At 39.9% G+C, this 16,068-nt stretch overlaps 2 protein-coding genes across 2 annotated transcripts in view; both read right to left on the reverse strand.

The window, feature by feature from the left end:
• Positions 1-137: 137 nt before the first annotated feature.
• On the reverse strand, positions 138-9,414 carry LOC5505437 (monoacylglycerol lipase ABHD2). Its single transcript, XM_048733636.1, has 8 exons — positions 9,123-9,414; positions 4,994-5,165; positions 4,484-4,652; positions 3,395-3,578; positions 2,805-2,984; positions 2,153-2,222; positions 1,487-1,571; positions 138-1,232 (listed from the first exon to the last, which is right to left on the reverse strand). The coding sequence occupies exons 1-8, from the start codon at positions 9,281-9,283 to the stop codon at positions 1,057-1,059; spliced, it is 1,197 nt and encodes a 398-aa protein (XP_048589593.1). The 5' UTR covers positions 9,284-9,414; the 3' UTR covers positions 138-1,056.
• Positions 9,415-10,665: 1,251 nt separating this feature from the next.
• The window catches only part of LOC5505419 (sushi, von Willebrand factor type A, EGF and pentraxin domain-containing protein 1-like), a 46,280-nt gene continuing 40,877 nt past the window's right edge, over positions 10,666-16,068 (reverse strand). Inside the window, exons 37-40 of the mRNA XM_048733294.1 lie at positions 14,777-14,965; positions 14,350-14,490; positions 12,554-12,744; positions 10,666-11,516 (exon numbers count right to left, since the gene is read on the reverse strand). Coding sequence (XP_048589251.1) covers positions 11,322-11,516; positions 12,554-12,744; positions 14,350-14,490; positions 14,777-14,965 — 716 coding nt within the window. The 3' untranslated portion in view covers positions 10,666-11,321. The remainder of the gene's footprint in view (positions 11,517-12,553; positions 12,745-14,349; positions 14,491-14,776; positions 14,966-16,068) is intronic.

Below are 16,068 nucleotides of genomic sequence, written 5' to 3' on the forward strand. Positions count from 1 at the left end.
GGGGGGGGGGCACTGTAAGGCAGGTGGTGAATGGTGTGTGTGTGTGTGTGTGTGGTGGGGGGGGGGGGGGGGGGGTTGACTGAATCGGTGTTCAGGGCGATCCTTTGATAACAAATAAATACAAAGATGCCACGATGCAAAATTTTAGTTTCTTTTAATTCAAAATTACATAGTTATCTGGCCTATTTAGCAAAAATACATTCTTTATCAACTCAAACACAAAAAATATATTACACCTAAGTTGTGATTAAGTATAGTTTAACCATATGTTTGAATTAGTGGAATATTACTAAAGCAAACACACACATTAATACGCGAACATAGAAAATGGGGAGAAAAGAGCTAGGATGAAACGAGATGTTTAAAGATAAACGAACCATTCTCAAGATTGCCACGCGAAAATCAACTGATATTATTTTCATAAGCCTTAAATGCTAAAAAAAAGTTACAAGGATTATGGATTCAGTTCGTCTTCAGTTTTACTTTTTCCGCATTTATAATAATTTTTATAAATAATTGGAACGCTGCTAACTTGAGCTGTCAAGGGAGATGACAAGCCAGTTAGCGGGGAGTTCAAGTTATCCGAGTTCGAGTTATTAGGGAGTTCTAGTTATCTGAGTTCGAGTTAGCGGGGCACAGAATGGAAAATAAATATTCCACATCATTACAAGCAAAATAATAAATATATATTTTCGCGGTGATCTCCGTAAAACTCAGTACTATGTAAAGATCAAGTTCGAAAGCTGAAGGGAAATACATTCAAACAACTTGCGCAGTGAGAGCCTGTGCAACTGCGTAGCAACTTACACCAATTTAAAGAGTCTGTACCTGACTTGTGTAAAATAGTAGTGCTCCAATAAAATAGGGGAATAAAGTAGGGGAATAAATCGGCTTGAATTGCTTTGAGATTCAATCCATCTTGAAATAAAAATCCATCCATCGTCACAAGAAACAATCCCCAGGCCTCAGGCTGCCTAAAAGTTCAGCATAGAAGACCCGATTAGAAGGCCTGGGATTGGCTTTTAATACCTATTTCTATCGCTATGGAGATGAGGATCAGCAATAGGAAGTCTTGGATGCATTGATACTCGTGATTGACAGCACAGCTAGGATATACTGAAGGAGTGAGCGATCAAGCCAAGTCAGGTCTGAGATGCCTATTAACCCGCCCTCGTAGTAACCTAGGTGACCACCATGCTCTGTGACCACGAACATTGCATTGGGGTTCTCATCTAAAGAGGAGGCAACCAGGTCAGATAGAAACTCAACTTGATTCCTATTCTGAGGACAAGAGCGCCCTGCTCTCTCACAACATTTTTCATGAAAAAAAAAAACACACAAGAAAACAAACGTGGTATGATTATGTTCAAGGTCACACCCCTCCCCAAAACTCTGCCTCTGGGTGTACGGTATTCTTAGGAAAGAAAAACTAATAAAAACAAGGTATATCGTGGTAAGAGTTTGGTTACGCCCACCAGATACTTACGGACATGTTTCTTGGGGGAAACATATAACTGCTCTGGGACAATAGGGTCATCCCTCGCATTTAGAAGAAGCAGTGGTAACTTGACCTGGAAGAGGAGGAAAAAGACAAAAAATTGGACATACTTCCACTTCCTGCACAAAGTTAGCCACTAATTCAGAGTTAGCCACTAATTCAAAGTTAGCCACTAATTCAAAGTTAGCCACTAATTCAGAGTTAGCCACTAATTCAGAGTTAGCCACTAATTCAGAGTTAGCCACTAATTCAAAGTTAGCCACTAATTCAGAGTTAGCCACTAATTCAAAGTTAGCCACTAATTCAAAGTTAGCCACTAATTCAGAGTTAGCCACTAATTCAAAGTTAGCCACTAATTCAAAGTTAGCCACTAATTCAGAGTTAGCCACTAATTCAGAGTTAGCCACTAATTCAGAGTTAGCCACTAATTCAAAGTTAGCCACTAATTCAAAGTTAGCCACTAATTCAAAGTTAGCCACTAATTCAGAGTTAGCCACTAATTCAGAGTTAGCCACTAATTCAGAGTTAGCCACTAATTCAGAGTTAGCCACTAATTCAGAGTTAGCCACTAATTCAAAGTTAGCCACTAATTCAAAGTTAGCCACTAATTCAGAGTTAGCCACTAATTCAGTTCCATTTGACTTTTATTCTTACATTGTGCAGGTAGTTACTGCTACTGTTGTGTTGATAGAATTCAATCAGATCATCAAAGCAGGCCATACGTCTGGAAAGGAATAAAATAATGTGGGGAAAAACATTAAAACCAACTCCAGAAATTTGCAGCAGCACTACCTTTCTAAAATGTTGTACTTACAGGCAGAATGCTTCACCAATCTTGTACAATGTTGTACTTACCATCAGAATGCTTTGTCAATCTCCTGGAATGTTGTACTTACAGGCAGAATGCTTCACCAATCTTCTAGAATGTTGTACTTACCATCAGAATGCTTTGTCAATCTTCTAGAATGTTGTACTTACCATCAGAATGCTTCACCGATCTTCTAGAATGTTGTACTTACCATCAGAATGCTTTGTCAATCTTCTAGAATGTTGTACTTACCATCAGAATGCTTTGTCAATCTCCTGGAATGTTGTACTTACAGGCAGAATGCTTCACCAATCTTCTAGAATGTTGTACTTACCATCAGAATGCTTTGTCAATCTTCTAGAATGTTGTACTTACCATCAGAATGCTTTGTCAATCTCCTGGAATGTTGTACTTACCGACAGAATGCTTCGTCAATCTCCTGGAATGTTGTACTTACCATCAGAATGCTTTGTCAATCTCCTGGAATGTTGTACTTACCGACAGAATGCTTCGTCAATCTCCTGTAGCGTTGTTGCTCCATACACCCCTGATTGCTGTGCACTAATGTCAGGGTCTCCAAATAGAATGTCCTTGTTACGCAGTATCAAATGCTTCATGTTTTGAGCCATGAGAAAATTATAGATGCGCCTACAACCATCCGAGAGCAAGGGATAAGCACTGAAAAGTCAACAAATTAGTAATATTAATAAATCAAAAATAATATAAATATTATATATTAAGCCGCGTTTTATTAATACATAGCCATGGTTTGTAAATGTTTAATGCTGTTCCTTATTTTTGCATCTTCCATTTCTTTTTTTCAAATCAATGGGTCCTATTGATGGAGCACAAAACAGTCAAGAGTTTAAATGACCTTCCCCCATACCTTGCCGCCAATATTCATGAGGCTGCTTAAAGACGCTTTAATTTCCCATATACCTTTAAACCTTTTCCCTTTATTATATTATAGCCTTTGTTTTTCAACACATGGATAGAGCACAAGTGTGAAGTTTTTTTGAGATACAGACAGAGCTCATGTGAAGTTTTTTGGCACACAGAAAAAATATGTGAAGTTTTTCTGTCTTTACCTGACTATATCATAGCCTTGACACACAGATAGAGCACATGTAAAGTTTTTCTGTCTTTCTGGTTCCTCGCCCAGGTATTTCAACAACACATTCGCTCCCATGGAAAACCCAACACCTATAAGGTTATGGCAGTTGTAGTTGGCCAACACTTGCCCAACCATCTCTGCAAGCTCTCCAGTACTACCTAAAATGAAAGGTATTTAGAATTTAAAGAAATTTTGTAGAGGAGTGTATAGAATTCTGTTTGCATTAGAAATACAGAAAGGCAACAAGTGATATCATATATATTGGAGAATTTATATAAGTAAAAAATAGTTTAAATTTTTAAACCATAGTAGATGGTAGATAAGGCAAAATTTAAAAAATATCCTTGACAAATATGGGTTTTTATGGATATTTTTGATACTGAAAATAATGTGTGATAATGTGCCAGACCTGTAGCAAGGAGCCTCAGAAAAAAAAAACGTTTATTCACACAAAAGAAAGATAAGTACCACTGCAAGCTAGAGGTAGACATATCAGGGAAATTTTCTACTAAATGGTTAAACTTCCCCTCCCCCTCAACTAGAAATATTGCAGCTAAAAACATTAATATTTCTCTTTTTTACAACTAAGGCAAGTTTTTTTTTGTTAAGAAAAGGTATCATACTGTTATACTAGGTCACAGCCTTTTTACTGTGTTTGGAGCAAAAGTATTGTACAAGTACTTTGTACTACGGCACAGCTTTCTTCCTGTTTGTACAGTAAATAGGTACAAATATAAATGTTGTATTGTGCATGCAGCTCACGCTACAATAACACCCATCAGAACTCTTAATCTTCACTTGTGGTACTGTTCAGTCTATAGGAATATTAGCTCACATTTGTGATGGTTCTTCTTTCTAGGATTCAATAGAACATACTCAGGTTTAAACGCATGTCTATAGGTAGCATTTCAAAAGAAAATAGATGATAGAACAAGACATGATAAAGGGCTGTTTATTCCATACATAATTTAAAAACTAATATTTAAAAAATGATAAATAAGACGAAAAACTGATATAAGTATGACAACTATTATATGCGATTTATTTATATATGGATACTGACCATATGTGAAGATTCTGGGAGAGGTTAACGCTATGTGTTCTCTTGCACCAAGGTGGTCAAGAACTGCCACACGGAAACCATGCTTCAAGGCGTAACCCGCAAATGTGCGCACATATTTGGTATCACTGCAGTTGGCAATCCCAGGAACTATGATAATGGTGTTAAGTAACTAGAGAAGAAACAATATAAATGATAATTATAAGAGGGCATTGGAGTGCACATAATTTTCAATTTCAAACATTGGTCCTTATATGTGTGTTTTAGCGGTATCCACCATTTTGTGATCACTGTTATCTTCCCATTATATATATCACTATATATCATCTTCTTCATCACAAATATTATCAGAAATGTTATCACCATCATAATAATAATAATAATAATAATCATAATCATTATAACATCTTGATTATCATCATCACCATCACCCACCACGACCTAAATAATGTTCACAATTATCATGTTGATAACAACTTTATTATTATCAACACCACCATGTTATACACCTACCTCTTCTCTGCTTGTCGACTGTGGGTGGTAAACATCAAATGTCAAAGTAGCACCATCTGTCATCTTCACAATGTGATGCTTTCCCTCCAGCACGGGTGGGTTTAGCCGGCCAATTTTACCAGCAAACATTGTCTGCATATGGCCGCTCCTGCCCCAGATAGGGGGGATATACCTAAGGAAAAGACTTATGCTCAATGTCGCAAATAGGGGGGATATACCTAATGAAAAGACTAAGCCTCAATGCCCCAGATAGGGGGGATATACCTAAGGAAAAGACTTATGCTCAATGTCGCAAATAGGGGGGATATACCTAATGAAAAGATTAAGCCTCAATGCCACTAGATAGAGGGATACAGCTAAAAATGAAAAGACTTTTGCTCAATGGCCCAGAAAGGGAAGATATACCTAATGAAAAGACTTTTGCTTAATGACTAAGACAGGGAAGATATACCTTATGAAAAGACTAAGCCTCAATGCCCTAGATAGGGGAGATATACCTAATGAAAAGATTAAGCCTCAATGCCCAAGATAGGGGAGATATACCTAATGAAAAGATTAAGCCTCAATGCCCTAGATAGGGGAGATATACCTAATGAAAAGATTAAGCTTCAATGCCCCAGATAGGGGAGATATACCTAATGAAAAGACTAAGCCTCAATGCCCTAGATAGGGGAGATATACCTAATGAAAAGACTAAGCCTCAATGCCCTAGATAGGGGAGATATACCTATTGAAAAGACTAAGCCTCAATGCCCAAGATAGGGGAGATATACCTAATAAAAAGATTAAGCCTCAATGCCCCAGAAAGGGGAGATATACCTAATGAAAAGACTTTTGCTTAATGACTAAGATAGGGGAGATATACCTAATGAAAAGACTAAGCCTCAATGCCCTAGATAGGGGAGATATACCTAATGAAAAGACTAAGCCTCAATGCCCAAGATAGGGGAGATATACCTAATGAAAAGACTAAGCCTCAATGCCCTAGATAGGGGAGATATACCTAATGAAAAGACTAAGCCTCAATGCCCAAGATAGGGGAGATATACCTATTGAAAAGACTAAGCCTCAATGCCCAAGATAGGGGAGATATACCTAATAAAAAGATTAAGCCTCAATGCCCCAGAAAGGGGAGATATACCTAATGAAAAGACTTTTGCTCAATGGCCCAGAAAGGGGAGATATACCTAATGAAAAGACTAAGCCTCAATGCCCTAGATAGGGGAGATATACCTAATGAAAAGACTAAGCCTCAATGCCCAAGATAGGGGAGATATACCTAATGAAAAGACTAAGCCTCAATGCCCTAGATAGGGGAGATATACCTATTGAAAAGACTAAGCCTCAATGCCCCAGATAGGGGAGATATACCTAATGAAAAGACTAAGCCTCAATGTCCCAGATAGGGGAGATATACCTAATGAAAAGACTAAGCCTCAATGCCCTAGATAGGGGAGATATACCTAATGAAAAGATTAAGCCTCAATGCTCCAGATAGGGGAGATATACCTAATGAAAAGACTAAGCCTCAATGCCCCAGATAGGGGAGATATACCTAATGAAAAGACTAAGCCTCAATGCCCCAGATAGGGGAGATATACCTAATGAAAAGACTAAGCCTCAATGTCCCAGATAGGGGAGATATACCTAATGAAAAGACTAAGCCTCAATGCCCTAGATAGGGGAGATATACCTAATGAAAAGATTAAGCCTCAATGCCCCAGATAGGGGAGATATACCTAATGAAAAGGCTAAGCCTCAATGCCCCAGATAGGGGAGATATACCTAATGAAAAGACTAAGCCTCAATGCCCTAGATAGGGGAGATATACCTAATGAAAAGACTAAGCCTCAATGCCCCAGATAGGGGAGATATACCTAATGAAAAGACTAAGCCTCAATGCCCCAGATAGGGGAGATATACCTAATGAAAAGACTAAGCCTCAATGCCCCAGATAGGGGAGATATACCTAATGAAAAGACTAAGCCTCAATGCCACTAGATAGAGGGATACAGCTAAAAATGAAAAGACTTTTGCTCAATGGCCCAGAAAGGGGAGATATACCTAATGAAAAGACTTTTGCTTAATGACTAAGATAGGGGAGATATACCTAATGAAAAGACTAAGCCTCAATGCCCTAGATAGGGGAGATATACCTAATGAAAAGATTAAGCCTCAATGCCCCAGATAGGGGAGATATACCTAATGAAAAGATTAAGCCTCAATGCCCTAGATAGGGGAGATATACCTAATAAAAAGATTAAGCCTGAATGCCACTAGATAGAGGGATACAGCTAAAAATGAAAAGACTTTTGCTCAATGGCCCAGAAAGGGGAGATATACCTAATGAAAAGACTTTTGCTTAATGACTAAGATAGGGGAGATATACCTAATGAAAAGACTAAGCCTCAATGCCCTAGATAGGGGAGATATACCTAATGAAAAGATTAAGCCTCAATGGCCCAGAAAGGGGAGATATACCTAATGAAAAGACTTTTGCTTAATGACTAAGACAGGGAAGATATACCTTATGAAAAGACTAAGCCTCAATGCCCTAGATATGGGAGTCATACCTAATGAAAAGCCTTTTGCTCAATACCCCAGATAGAGGAGATATACCTAATAAAAAGACTCCCCAGAAAGGGGAGGTATAAATACCTAATGAAAGATTTTTCTTATAGCCCCTGTATTTCCCCCTACCCTACCCCCCCCCCCCCCCCCAACACACACACACAATATTTGGAGGCTTGACTCAGCACTATGTAATAGAGACCTCCCCCCAACCCCCGCTTCCATTCAATATTTTAGAATGTTGAAAAAATATGAGAATTATCTTATATGCACGGTTTGTGTAGTGGACATAAGTGCATATAATGCAGTGTTTTTTTAAACAGTGGATAAACTGCTTTTTCATGGCCGAAAAACTTAAGTATTTCTTGGTAATGAAACTTTGGCTGTTTCACCGCTTGTTCCCTTTTAATTATAGCTGACCAACCTCTGGTAGTGAGCCAACTTTATGAGACATATCGAGACAAGTGTTATGCATTCTTTTGTAAAAAAATGCATATGCTTAATAATTTTCTCTTGTACCATGTCTGAGGGAAAAGGAAATGATCTCTCTATATTTTGATATGAGAAATGTATTAAAGGGATGAGAAAACTTGCAAATTATAAATTGTTTTAAACAAACAACACGTCTCATCCAAGGACGCAGGTGAATAGATGGAATTAATTCCATGGAAAACAAACGGGAGAGCTGTTAAATTACAATATATAACTGTATGCCTAGAAAGAATACTGCTGTCTTCAAGATCAAACTCGATCAATACAAACTAATGTTAATATTGTTCTTTTATATATATATTTTTTTTCATCTAGTTTGCACTTAGTATGTAGACTCAGGGGTGTGGGGATATAATAAAGGTCTCTATTTGTAGAGCTAGCCAAAAAGAATAGAATAAACAATAGATTGGATTATGAAGGGGTGTTCCGATAGTAAAATAAGAGTTTATGTTGCAAAATAACGCCCAAAAACTGCTAAATTACGTAGGTATTTTATCGATATTTCGAACAACAAAAGAGTTCCTAGGAAGCAGTGAAGGTGAAAGCTATTATAGTGCACTCGGAACTGCAGAATAAAACGCACAGCTGTTATAAATTACAGATATATAAATATTCAACGTCTGAGGCTTTCCAAAGAGTAGAAAATACTTCTTTTAGTCTGTAGAGAAAAATAGGAAAAGAGATTGAAATATGACCTAGATCACCTATAGTTGTTTTACTCACTGTCCATATTTCTGCTCGCCTGTCTTGTTCACTAATGTTGTTGACTTCGAGTTCGAAAAGTAAAAGTGCGATATTCATCGAAGCCACAAAAGTTTTAAAAACAGTGAAGGCCACATTTTCTTGTTTATCAACCGCAAACCAAAGAAAAAGCTAATGTTTTGAACCAATTTTAATCAAAGAAAGAATTTAGTTAATAAAATGGGCAGTAAGAAATATCTCGATCAGTCGAACGGGGCTGACATTTGACATGACAAAGTTTACATATGTGGCGGCGAAAAATAGATCAAATAAACATGGATGTTATTGGCCGCAGAAAGTTGGAAATGTGCCGTTATAAACTTACTTCTCTCTAAGGAAAGGGCATGATGCTTTGACCGCTTCCACAAACGGACTACCCGAGTCGAAAGTCTCCGGCATTTGCGGAATATCAGCAAGATTCAAGACCCTCGCGACCAGGCATAAACACACGACGACAATCACCAAGCCTGCCGATAAAGAGAGCATCTGATGCCACCAAATGAGCAGTTTCCAATAAAAGAGCAGTCGAGCGGAAAGGTTCTAGTGTTTTCGTGTCTCCCATGGGGGACCAAGGTCCATCAACATACGACCCGTGTTGCACACGTTGGTTTATGTGACGACTGCTAGATGGGGGAGGGGAGGGTGACTTCATGGTAGATGTCGGGCTGGTAAGTCGATCCAGTGCCCCTCGTCCAAATGTGCCCCACAGAACTCCCAATGAAAACAAAAGATTTCCACATCGCACGAGTGTCAAATTAGTCTGCGTAGCAAGCGCAAAGGGCTGGAAAGATGAGAAATAGATCCCGCGCGTCAGGAGAGAAGGATGTAGCGAATGTATGGAAAGGGGGCGCTTGCAGCCGACCCCGTGTTTTTTTTACCGTACCGTAAATGATCTTATAAACGCCCCCTATCTAAAGAACGCTTGCTCCTACCCTAATGAGCGCCCCCCCCCCCCCCCCTAAGCTTACACGTTTGTAATGAACGCCCCTCTCTAACAAACGCCTCCTATCTATTTAATGCCCCCTCCCTCCCCCCTCGGACCATCTTTAACGCTCCTTGTATCTATGTCGATACAAGCAACGGGCCTATTTCTTTTTTGGCTGAAAGTAGGGGTTGTATAGGTCAAATGGAATTAAGACACGAGCACATTTACTGATATTTATTTATTGGTTTGCATCTCTTTTATGTCGATACAAGCACGGGCCTATTTCTTCTTTGGCTGAAAGTAGGTGTTGTATGGGTCAAAGGGAATTAAGACACTGAGCACATTTATTGATATTTATTTATTGGTTTGCATCTCTTCTATGTCGATAAAAGCACGAGCCTATTTCTTTTTTGGCTGAAAGTAGGTGTTGTATGGGTCAAAGGGAATTAAGACACTGAGCACATTTATTGATATTTATTTATTGGTTTGCATCTCTTTTATGTCGATACGAGCACGGGCCTATTTCTTCTTTGGCTGAAAGTAGGTGTTGTATGGGTCAAAGGGAATTAAGACACTGAGCACATTTATTGATATTTATTTATTGGTTTGCATCTCTTCTATGTCGATACAAGCACGGGCCTATTTCTTTTTCGGCTGAAAGTAGGGGTTGTATGGGTCAAAGGGAATTAAGACACTGAGCACATTTATTGATATTTATTTATTGGTTTGCATCTCTTCTATGTCGATACAAGCACGGGCCTATTTCTTTTTCGGCTGAAAGTAGGGGTTGTATGGGTCAAAGGGAATTAAGACACTGAGCACATTTATTGATATTTATTTATTGGTTTGCATCTCTTCTATGTCGATACAAGCACGGGCCTATTTCTTTTTCGGCTGAAAGTAGGGGTTGTATGGGTCAAAGGGAATTAAGACACTGAGCACATTTATTGATATTTATTTATTGGTTTGCATCTGTTCTATGTCGATACAAGCACGGGCCTATTTCTTTTTCGGCTGAAAGTAGGGGTTGTATAGGTCAAAGGGAATTAAGACACTGAGCACATTTATTGATATTTATTTATTGGTTTGCATCTGTTTTATGTCGATACAAGCACGGGCCTATTTCTTTTTCGGCTGAAAGTAGGGGTTGTATAGGTCAAATGGAATTAAGACACTGAGCACATTTATTGATATTTATTTATTGGTTTGCATCTGTTCTATGTCGATACAAGCACGGGCCTATTTCTTTTTCGGCTGAAAGTAGGGGTTGTATAGGTCAAAGGGAATTAAGACACTGAGCACATTTATTGATATTTATTTATTGGTTTGCATCTGTTCTATGTCGATACAAGCACGGGCCTATTTCTTTTTCGGCTGAAAGTAGGGGTTGTATAGGTCAAAGGGAATTAAGACACTGAGCACATTTATTGATATTTATTTATTGGTTTGCATCTGTTTTATGTCGATACAAGCACGGGCCTATTTCTTTTTCGGCTGAAAGTAGGGGTTGTATAGGTCAAATGGAATTAAGACACTGAGCACATTTATTGATATTTATTTATTGGTTTGCATCTGTTCTATGTCGATACAAGCACGGGCCTATTTCTTTTTCGGCTGAAAGTAGGGGTTGTATGGGTAATACTGTGCCTTGAATCCCCTGTAGTAACCGCCATGCGAGGCGTAATCGGTCTTTAACTGTACCCACATGTGCGAGGGGGCGATCGACGGGTACACGGGCGGGGTGGGTCCGGTGCGCATGTAGACCAACGCATTTTCCGTAGAGTTGTGGTAACCCTGTAGAAATAGTGAAGAGTTGTAGTTAAAGAACTGTTTAGCAAGAGGAAGCGCAAAAGAAAGCCAACTTCAAGCAGTGGCACAACGCATACAAGGGCCACGATGGATTGCGCCCCTCCCGTTTTTTTTCCTGAAATTATAAGAAAATAATAACAGGTATTGGCGTGGCTATGTCCCCAGTTACCCTCTTCATGTCCCTTGTATCGCTCCTCCCCCCTTCCCCCCCAACCCACCCCCACAGTTCTTTCGTTCTAGCCTATCTTGTATACGAAGACCCTATCGTATATTATGGCCTACCTTGTATACGAAGACCCTATCGTATATTATGGCCTACCTTGTATACGAAGACCCTATCGTATATTATGGCCTACCTTGTATACGAAGACCCTATCGTAGAATATGGCCTACCTTGTATACGAAGACCCTATCGTAGATTATGGCCTACCTTGTATACGAAGACCCTATCGTAGATTATGGCCTACCTTGTATACGAAGACCTTATTGTAGATTATGGACTACCTTGTATACGAAGACCCTATCGTAGATTATGGCCTACCTTGTATACGAAGACCCTATCGTAGATTATGGTCTATCTTGTATACGAAAACCCTATCGTAGATTATGGCCTACCTTGTATACGAAGACCCTATCGTAGATTATGGCCTACCTTGTATACGAAGACCCTATCGTAGATTATGGCCTACCTTGTATACGAAGACCTTATTGTAGATTATGGACTACCTTGTATACGAAGACCCTATCGTAGATTATGGCCTACCTTGTATACGAAGACCCTATCGTAGATTATGGTCTATCTTGTATAAGAAAACCCTATCGCAGATTATGGCTTATCTTGTACACGAAGAACCTATCGTAGATTATGGCCTACCTTGTATACGAAAACCCTATCGTAGATTATGGCCTACCTTGTATACGAAAACCCTATCGTAGATTATGGCCTACCTTGTATACGAAAACCCTATCGTAGATTATGGCCTACCTTGTATACGAAGACCCTATCGTAGGTTATGGCCTACCTTGTATACGAAAACCTTATCGTAGGACGGCTGGGTGTCAAATACAGAGAACATGAGCTCGATCTTTTCATTGGGTCTTGAGATGAGCCACACGCAGTCGAGGTTAAAGCCAAATGAGTCGTAACTGTCCGGAAAGTTTGGCGTTTGGATCACTCCTTTATTTGTGGTTAGGACACCTCCGCATCGAGGATCTAACGTTTTTAAAGAATGTCATCACTTTATAACATGTCGGGACCATTTGACGTGGTAATGTGATAAGATCATGTGATGAGGTGTCACGTGATGAGGTCATGTAAGAAGATCATGTGATGAGGTGTCATGTGATGAGGTCATGTGATAAGATCATGTGATGAGATGCCCTGTGACGTGGCCATGTGATGAGGTCGTGTGATAAGATCGTGTGATGAGGTGCACGTGATGAGCTAATGTGATAAGATCGTGTGATGAGGTGTCACGTGATGAGGTCATTTGATAAGATCATGTGATGAGGTCATGCGTTAAGACCATGTGATGAGAACATGCGATAAGATCATGTGATGAGGTCATGTGATGAGGTGTCACGATATGTGGTCATGTAATGAGGTCATGTGATATGGTCATGTAATGAGGTCATGTGATATGGTTATGTAATTGAGATCATGTGATATGTTCATGTAATGAGGTCATGTGATATGGTCATGTAATTGAGGTCATGTGATGTAGTCATGTAATGAGGTCATGTGATATGGTCATGTAATTGAGATCATGTGATATGTTCATGTAATGAGGTCATGTGATATGGTCATGTAATTGAGGTCATGTGATGTAGTCATGTAATGAGGTCATGTGATATGGTTATGTAATGAGGTCATGTCATATGGTCATGTAATGAGGTCATGTCATATGGTCATGTAATTGAGGTCATGTCATATGGTCATGTAATGAGGTCATGTCATATGGTCATGTAATCAGGTCATGTCATATGGTCATGTAATTGAGGTCATGTGATATGGTCATGTAATGAGGTCACGTGATATGGTCATGTAATTGACGTCATGTGATGTAGTCATGTAATGAGGTCATGTGATATGGTCATGTAATGAGGTCATGTGATATGGTTATGTAATGAGGTCATGTCATATGGTCATGTAATGAGGTCATGTCATATGGTCATGTAATGAGGTCATGTCATTTGGTCATGTAATTGAGGTCATGTGATATGGTCATGTAATGAGGTCACGTGATATGGTCATGTAATTGAGGTCATGTGATGTAGTCATGTAATGAGGTCATGTGATATGGTCATGTAATGAGGTCATGTGATATGGTTATGTAATGAGGTCATGTCATATGGTCATGTAATGAGGTCGTGTCATATGGTCATGTAATGTGGTCATGTCATATGGTCATGTAATTGAGGTCATGTGATATGGTCATGTAATGTGGTTATATATATAATGTGGTCATGTGATATGGTCATGTAATGTGGTTATGTGATATGGTCATGTAATGAGGTTATGTGATATGGTCATGTACTTAGTTAATGCTGCCATGTGATGAGGTCATCTACTGGGGTCACGTGCTTAGGTCATGTGATGAGGTTGTGTAATAGAGTTACATGCAAATATCACATGATGAGGTCATATACTACATATTGTAAAGTCATGTGGTACGAGTAAGGCGAGTAAGTTATACTACATGTTGTGAGAAGTCATATGGTACGAGTAAGTTATACTACATGTTGTGAGAAGTCATGTGGTACGAGTAATTTATACTACATGTGGTGAGACGTCATGTGGTGCGAGTAAGGCGCTTACCAATCTGCCGATAGCTGATCTTGAATCCTTTCATGGTGTTTTGTCCATCGCTGATAAAGCGGATGCGCACACTGCGTCCAGATGAAGTGAACGAGAAAGGTTTTATACTGCCGTGATAGGTAATGATGGGTTTCGGGCTTCCTGGAAACCATACGAGTTTGCAAGTGACTCGTTGTTATTCGGGAAATATTCGGCACTATTCGGGAGTGATTTGGTACTATTCGGGAGTGATTCGGTACTATTCGGGAGTGACTCGGTCCTTTCGGGAATCACCTAGAGTTATTTGTGACTGTTATGTTCTATAGAGTGGTCCTATTTGGTAATGACTTTTTAAGTCTTTCATGGGGTCTGATAGTTTCTCATTCCTTTTAAAAGTAAAAGGACCACAATAATGGCAAGAATATTTCCAACAAGAGAACGCACATACCAGTGTCATATATCAAGAGCACATCCTCGTTCTCGACAGTCTTGAAGTCGTTGAAGTCGAGTCGCACCTTTTTGTCGGCAGGTACTCGGACCTCCCACGTGCAGTACTCGTAATCTCGGTAGTTATTCGGATAGTTCTGCGAAGTGATGACTCCCGCAGGACCCACTCGGAGCTGTCCACAGCTTGTGGCTGAAAACACGCAAATGTGAGCTGTTAACCGGCAAATATTAGGTGTTAGTGCGAGTCTGTCTAGGCTGCTGTTTATGAGGGGGCTACAAGTTAAGGTTGGTTGCCAATACATATTTGGATTACTAGAGATTGTTCACGTGGTTATAGCATGTGTTTTATATTCATCTTTGACGTGGGCTGTGTCATAAACTAGTCTACCTACTGTAGCGTTGTGCGGTGTCAAGTGAACATGTGTCTTTCACAAGTCTATCTAGCGTTGTGCGGTGGTCACCTGAGCATGTGTGTTTCACAAGTCTAGCGTTGTGCGGTGGTCACCTAAGCATGTGTGTTTCACAAGTCTATCTAGCGTTGTGCGGTGGTCACCTAAGCATGTGTGTTTCACAAGTCTAGCGTTGTGCGGTGGTCACCTGAGCATGTGTGTTTCACAAGTCTATCTAGCGTTGTGCGGTGTTCACCTGAGCATGTGTGTTTCACAAGTCTATCTAGCGTTGTGCGGGGTTCACCTGAGCATGTGTGTTTCACAAGTCTATCTAGCGTTGTGCGGTGTTCACCTGAGCATGTGTGTTTCACAAGTCTATCTAGCGTTGTGTGGTGTTCACCTGAGCATGTGTGTTTCACAAGTCTATCTAGCGTTGTGCGGTGGTCACCTGAGCATGTGTGTTTCACAAGTCTATCTAGCGTTGTGCGGTGGTCACCTGAGCATGTGTGTTTCACAAGTCTATCTAGCGTTGTGCGGTGGTCACCTGAGTATGTGTGTTTCACAAGTCTAGCGTTGTGCGGTGGTCAAGTGAACATGTGTGTTTCACAAGTCTAGCGTTGTGCAGTGGTCACCTGAGCATGTGTGTTTCACAAGTCTATCTAGCGTTGTGCGGTGGTCACCTAAGCATGTGTGTTTCACAAGTCTAGCGTTGTGCGGTGGTCACCTGAGCATGTGTGTTTCACAAGTCTATCTAGCGTTGTGCGGTGTTCACCTGAGCATGTGTGTTTCACAAGTCTATCTAGCGTTGTGCGGGGTTCACCTGAGCATGTGTGTTTCACAAGTCTATCTAGCGTTGTGCGGTGTTCACCTGAGCATGTGTGTTTCACAAGTCTATCTAGCGTTG

Source organism: Nematostella vectensis, chromosome 10 (genome assembly GCF_932526225.1).
Source record: "Nematostella vectensis chromosome 10, jaNemVect1.1, whole genome shotgun sequence".
In the NCBI taxonomy this organism is placed as follows: domain Eukaryota; kingdom Metazoa; phylum Cnidaria; class Anthozoa; order Actiniaria; family Edwardsiidae; genus Nematostella; species Nematostella vectensis.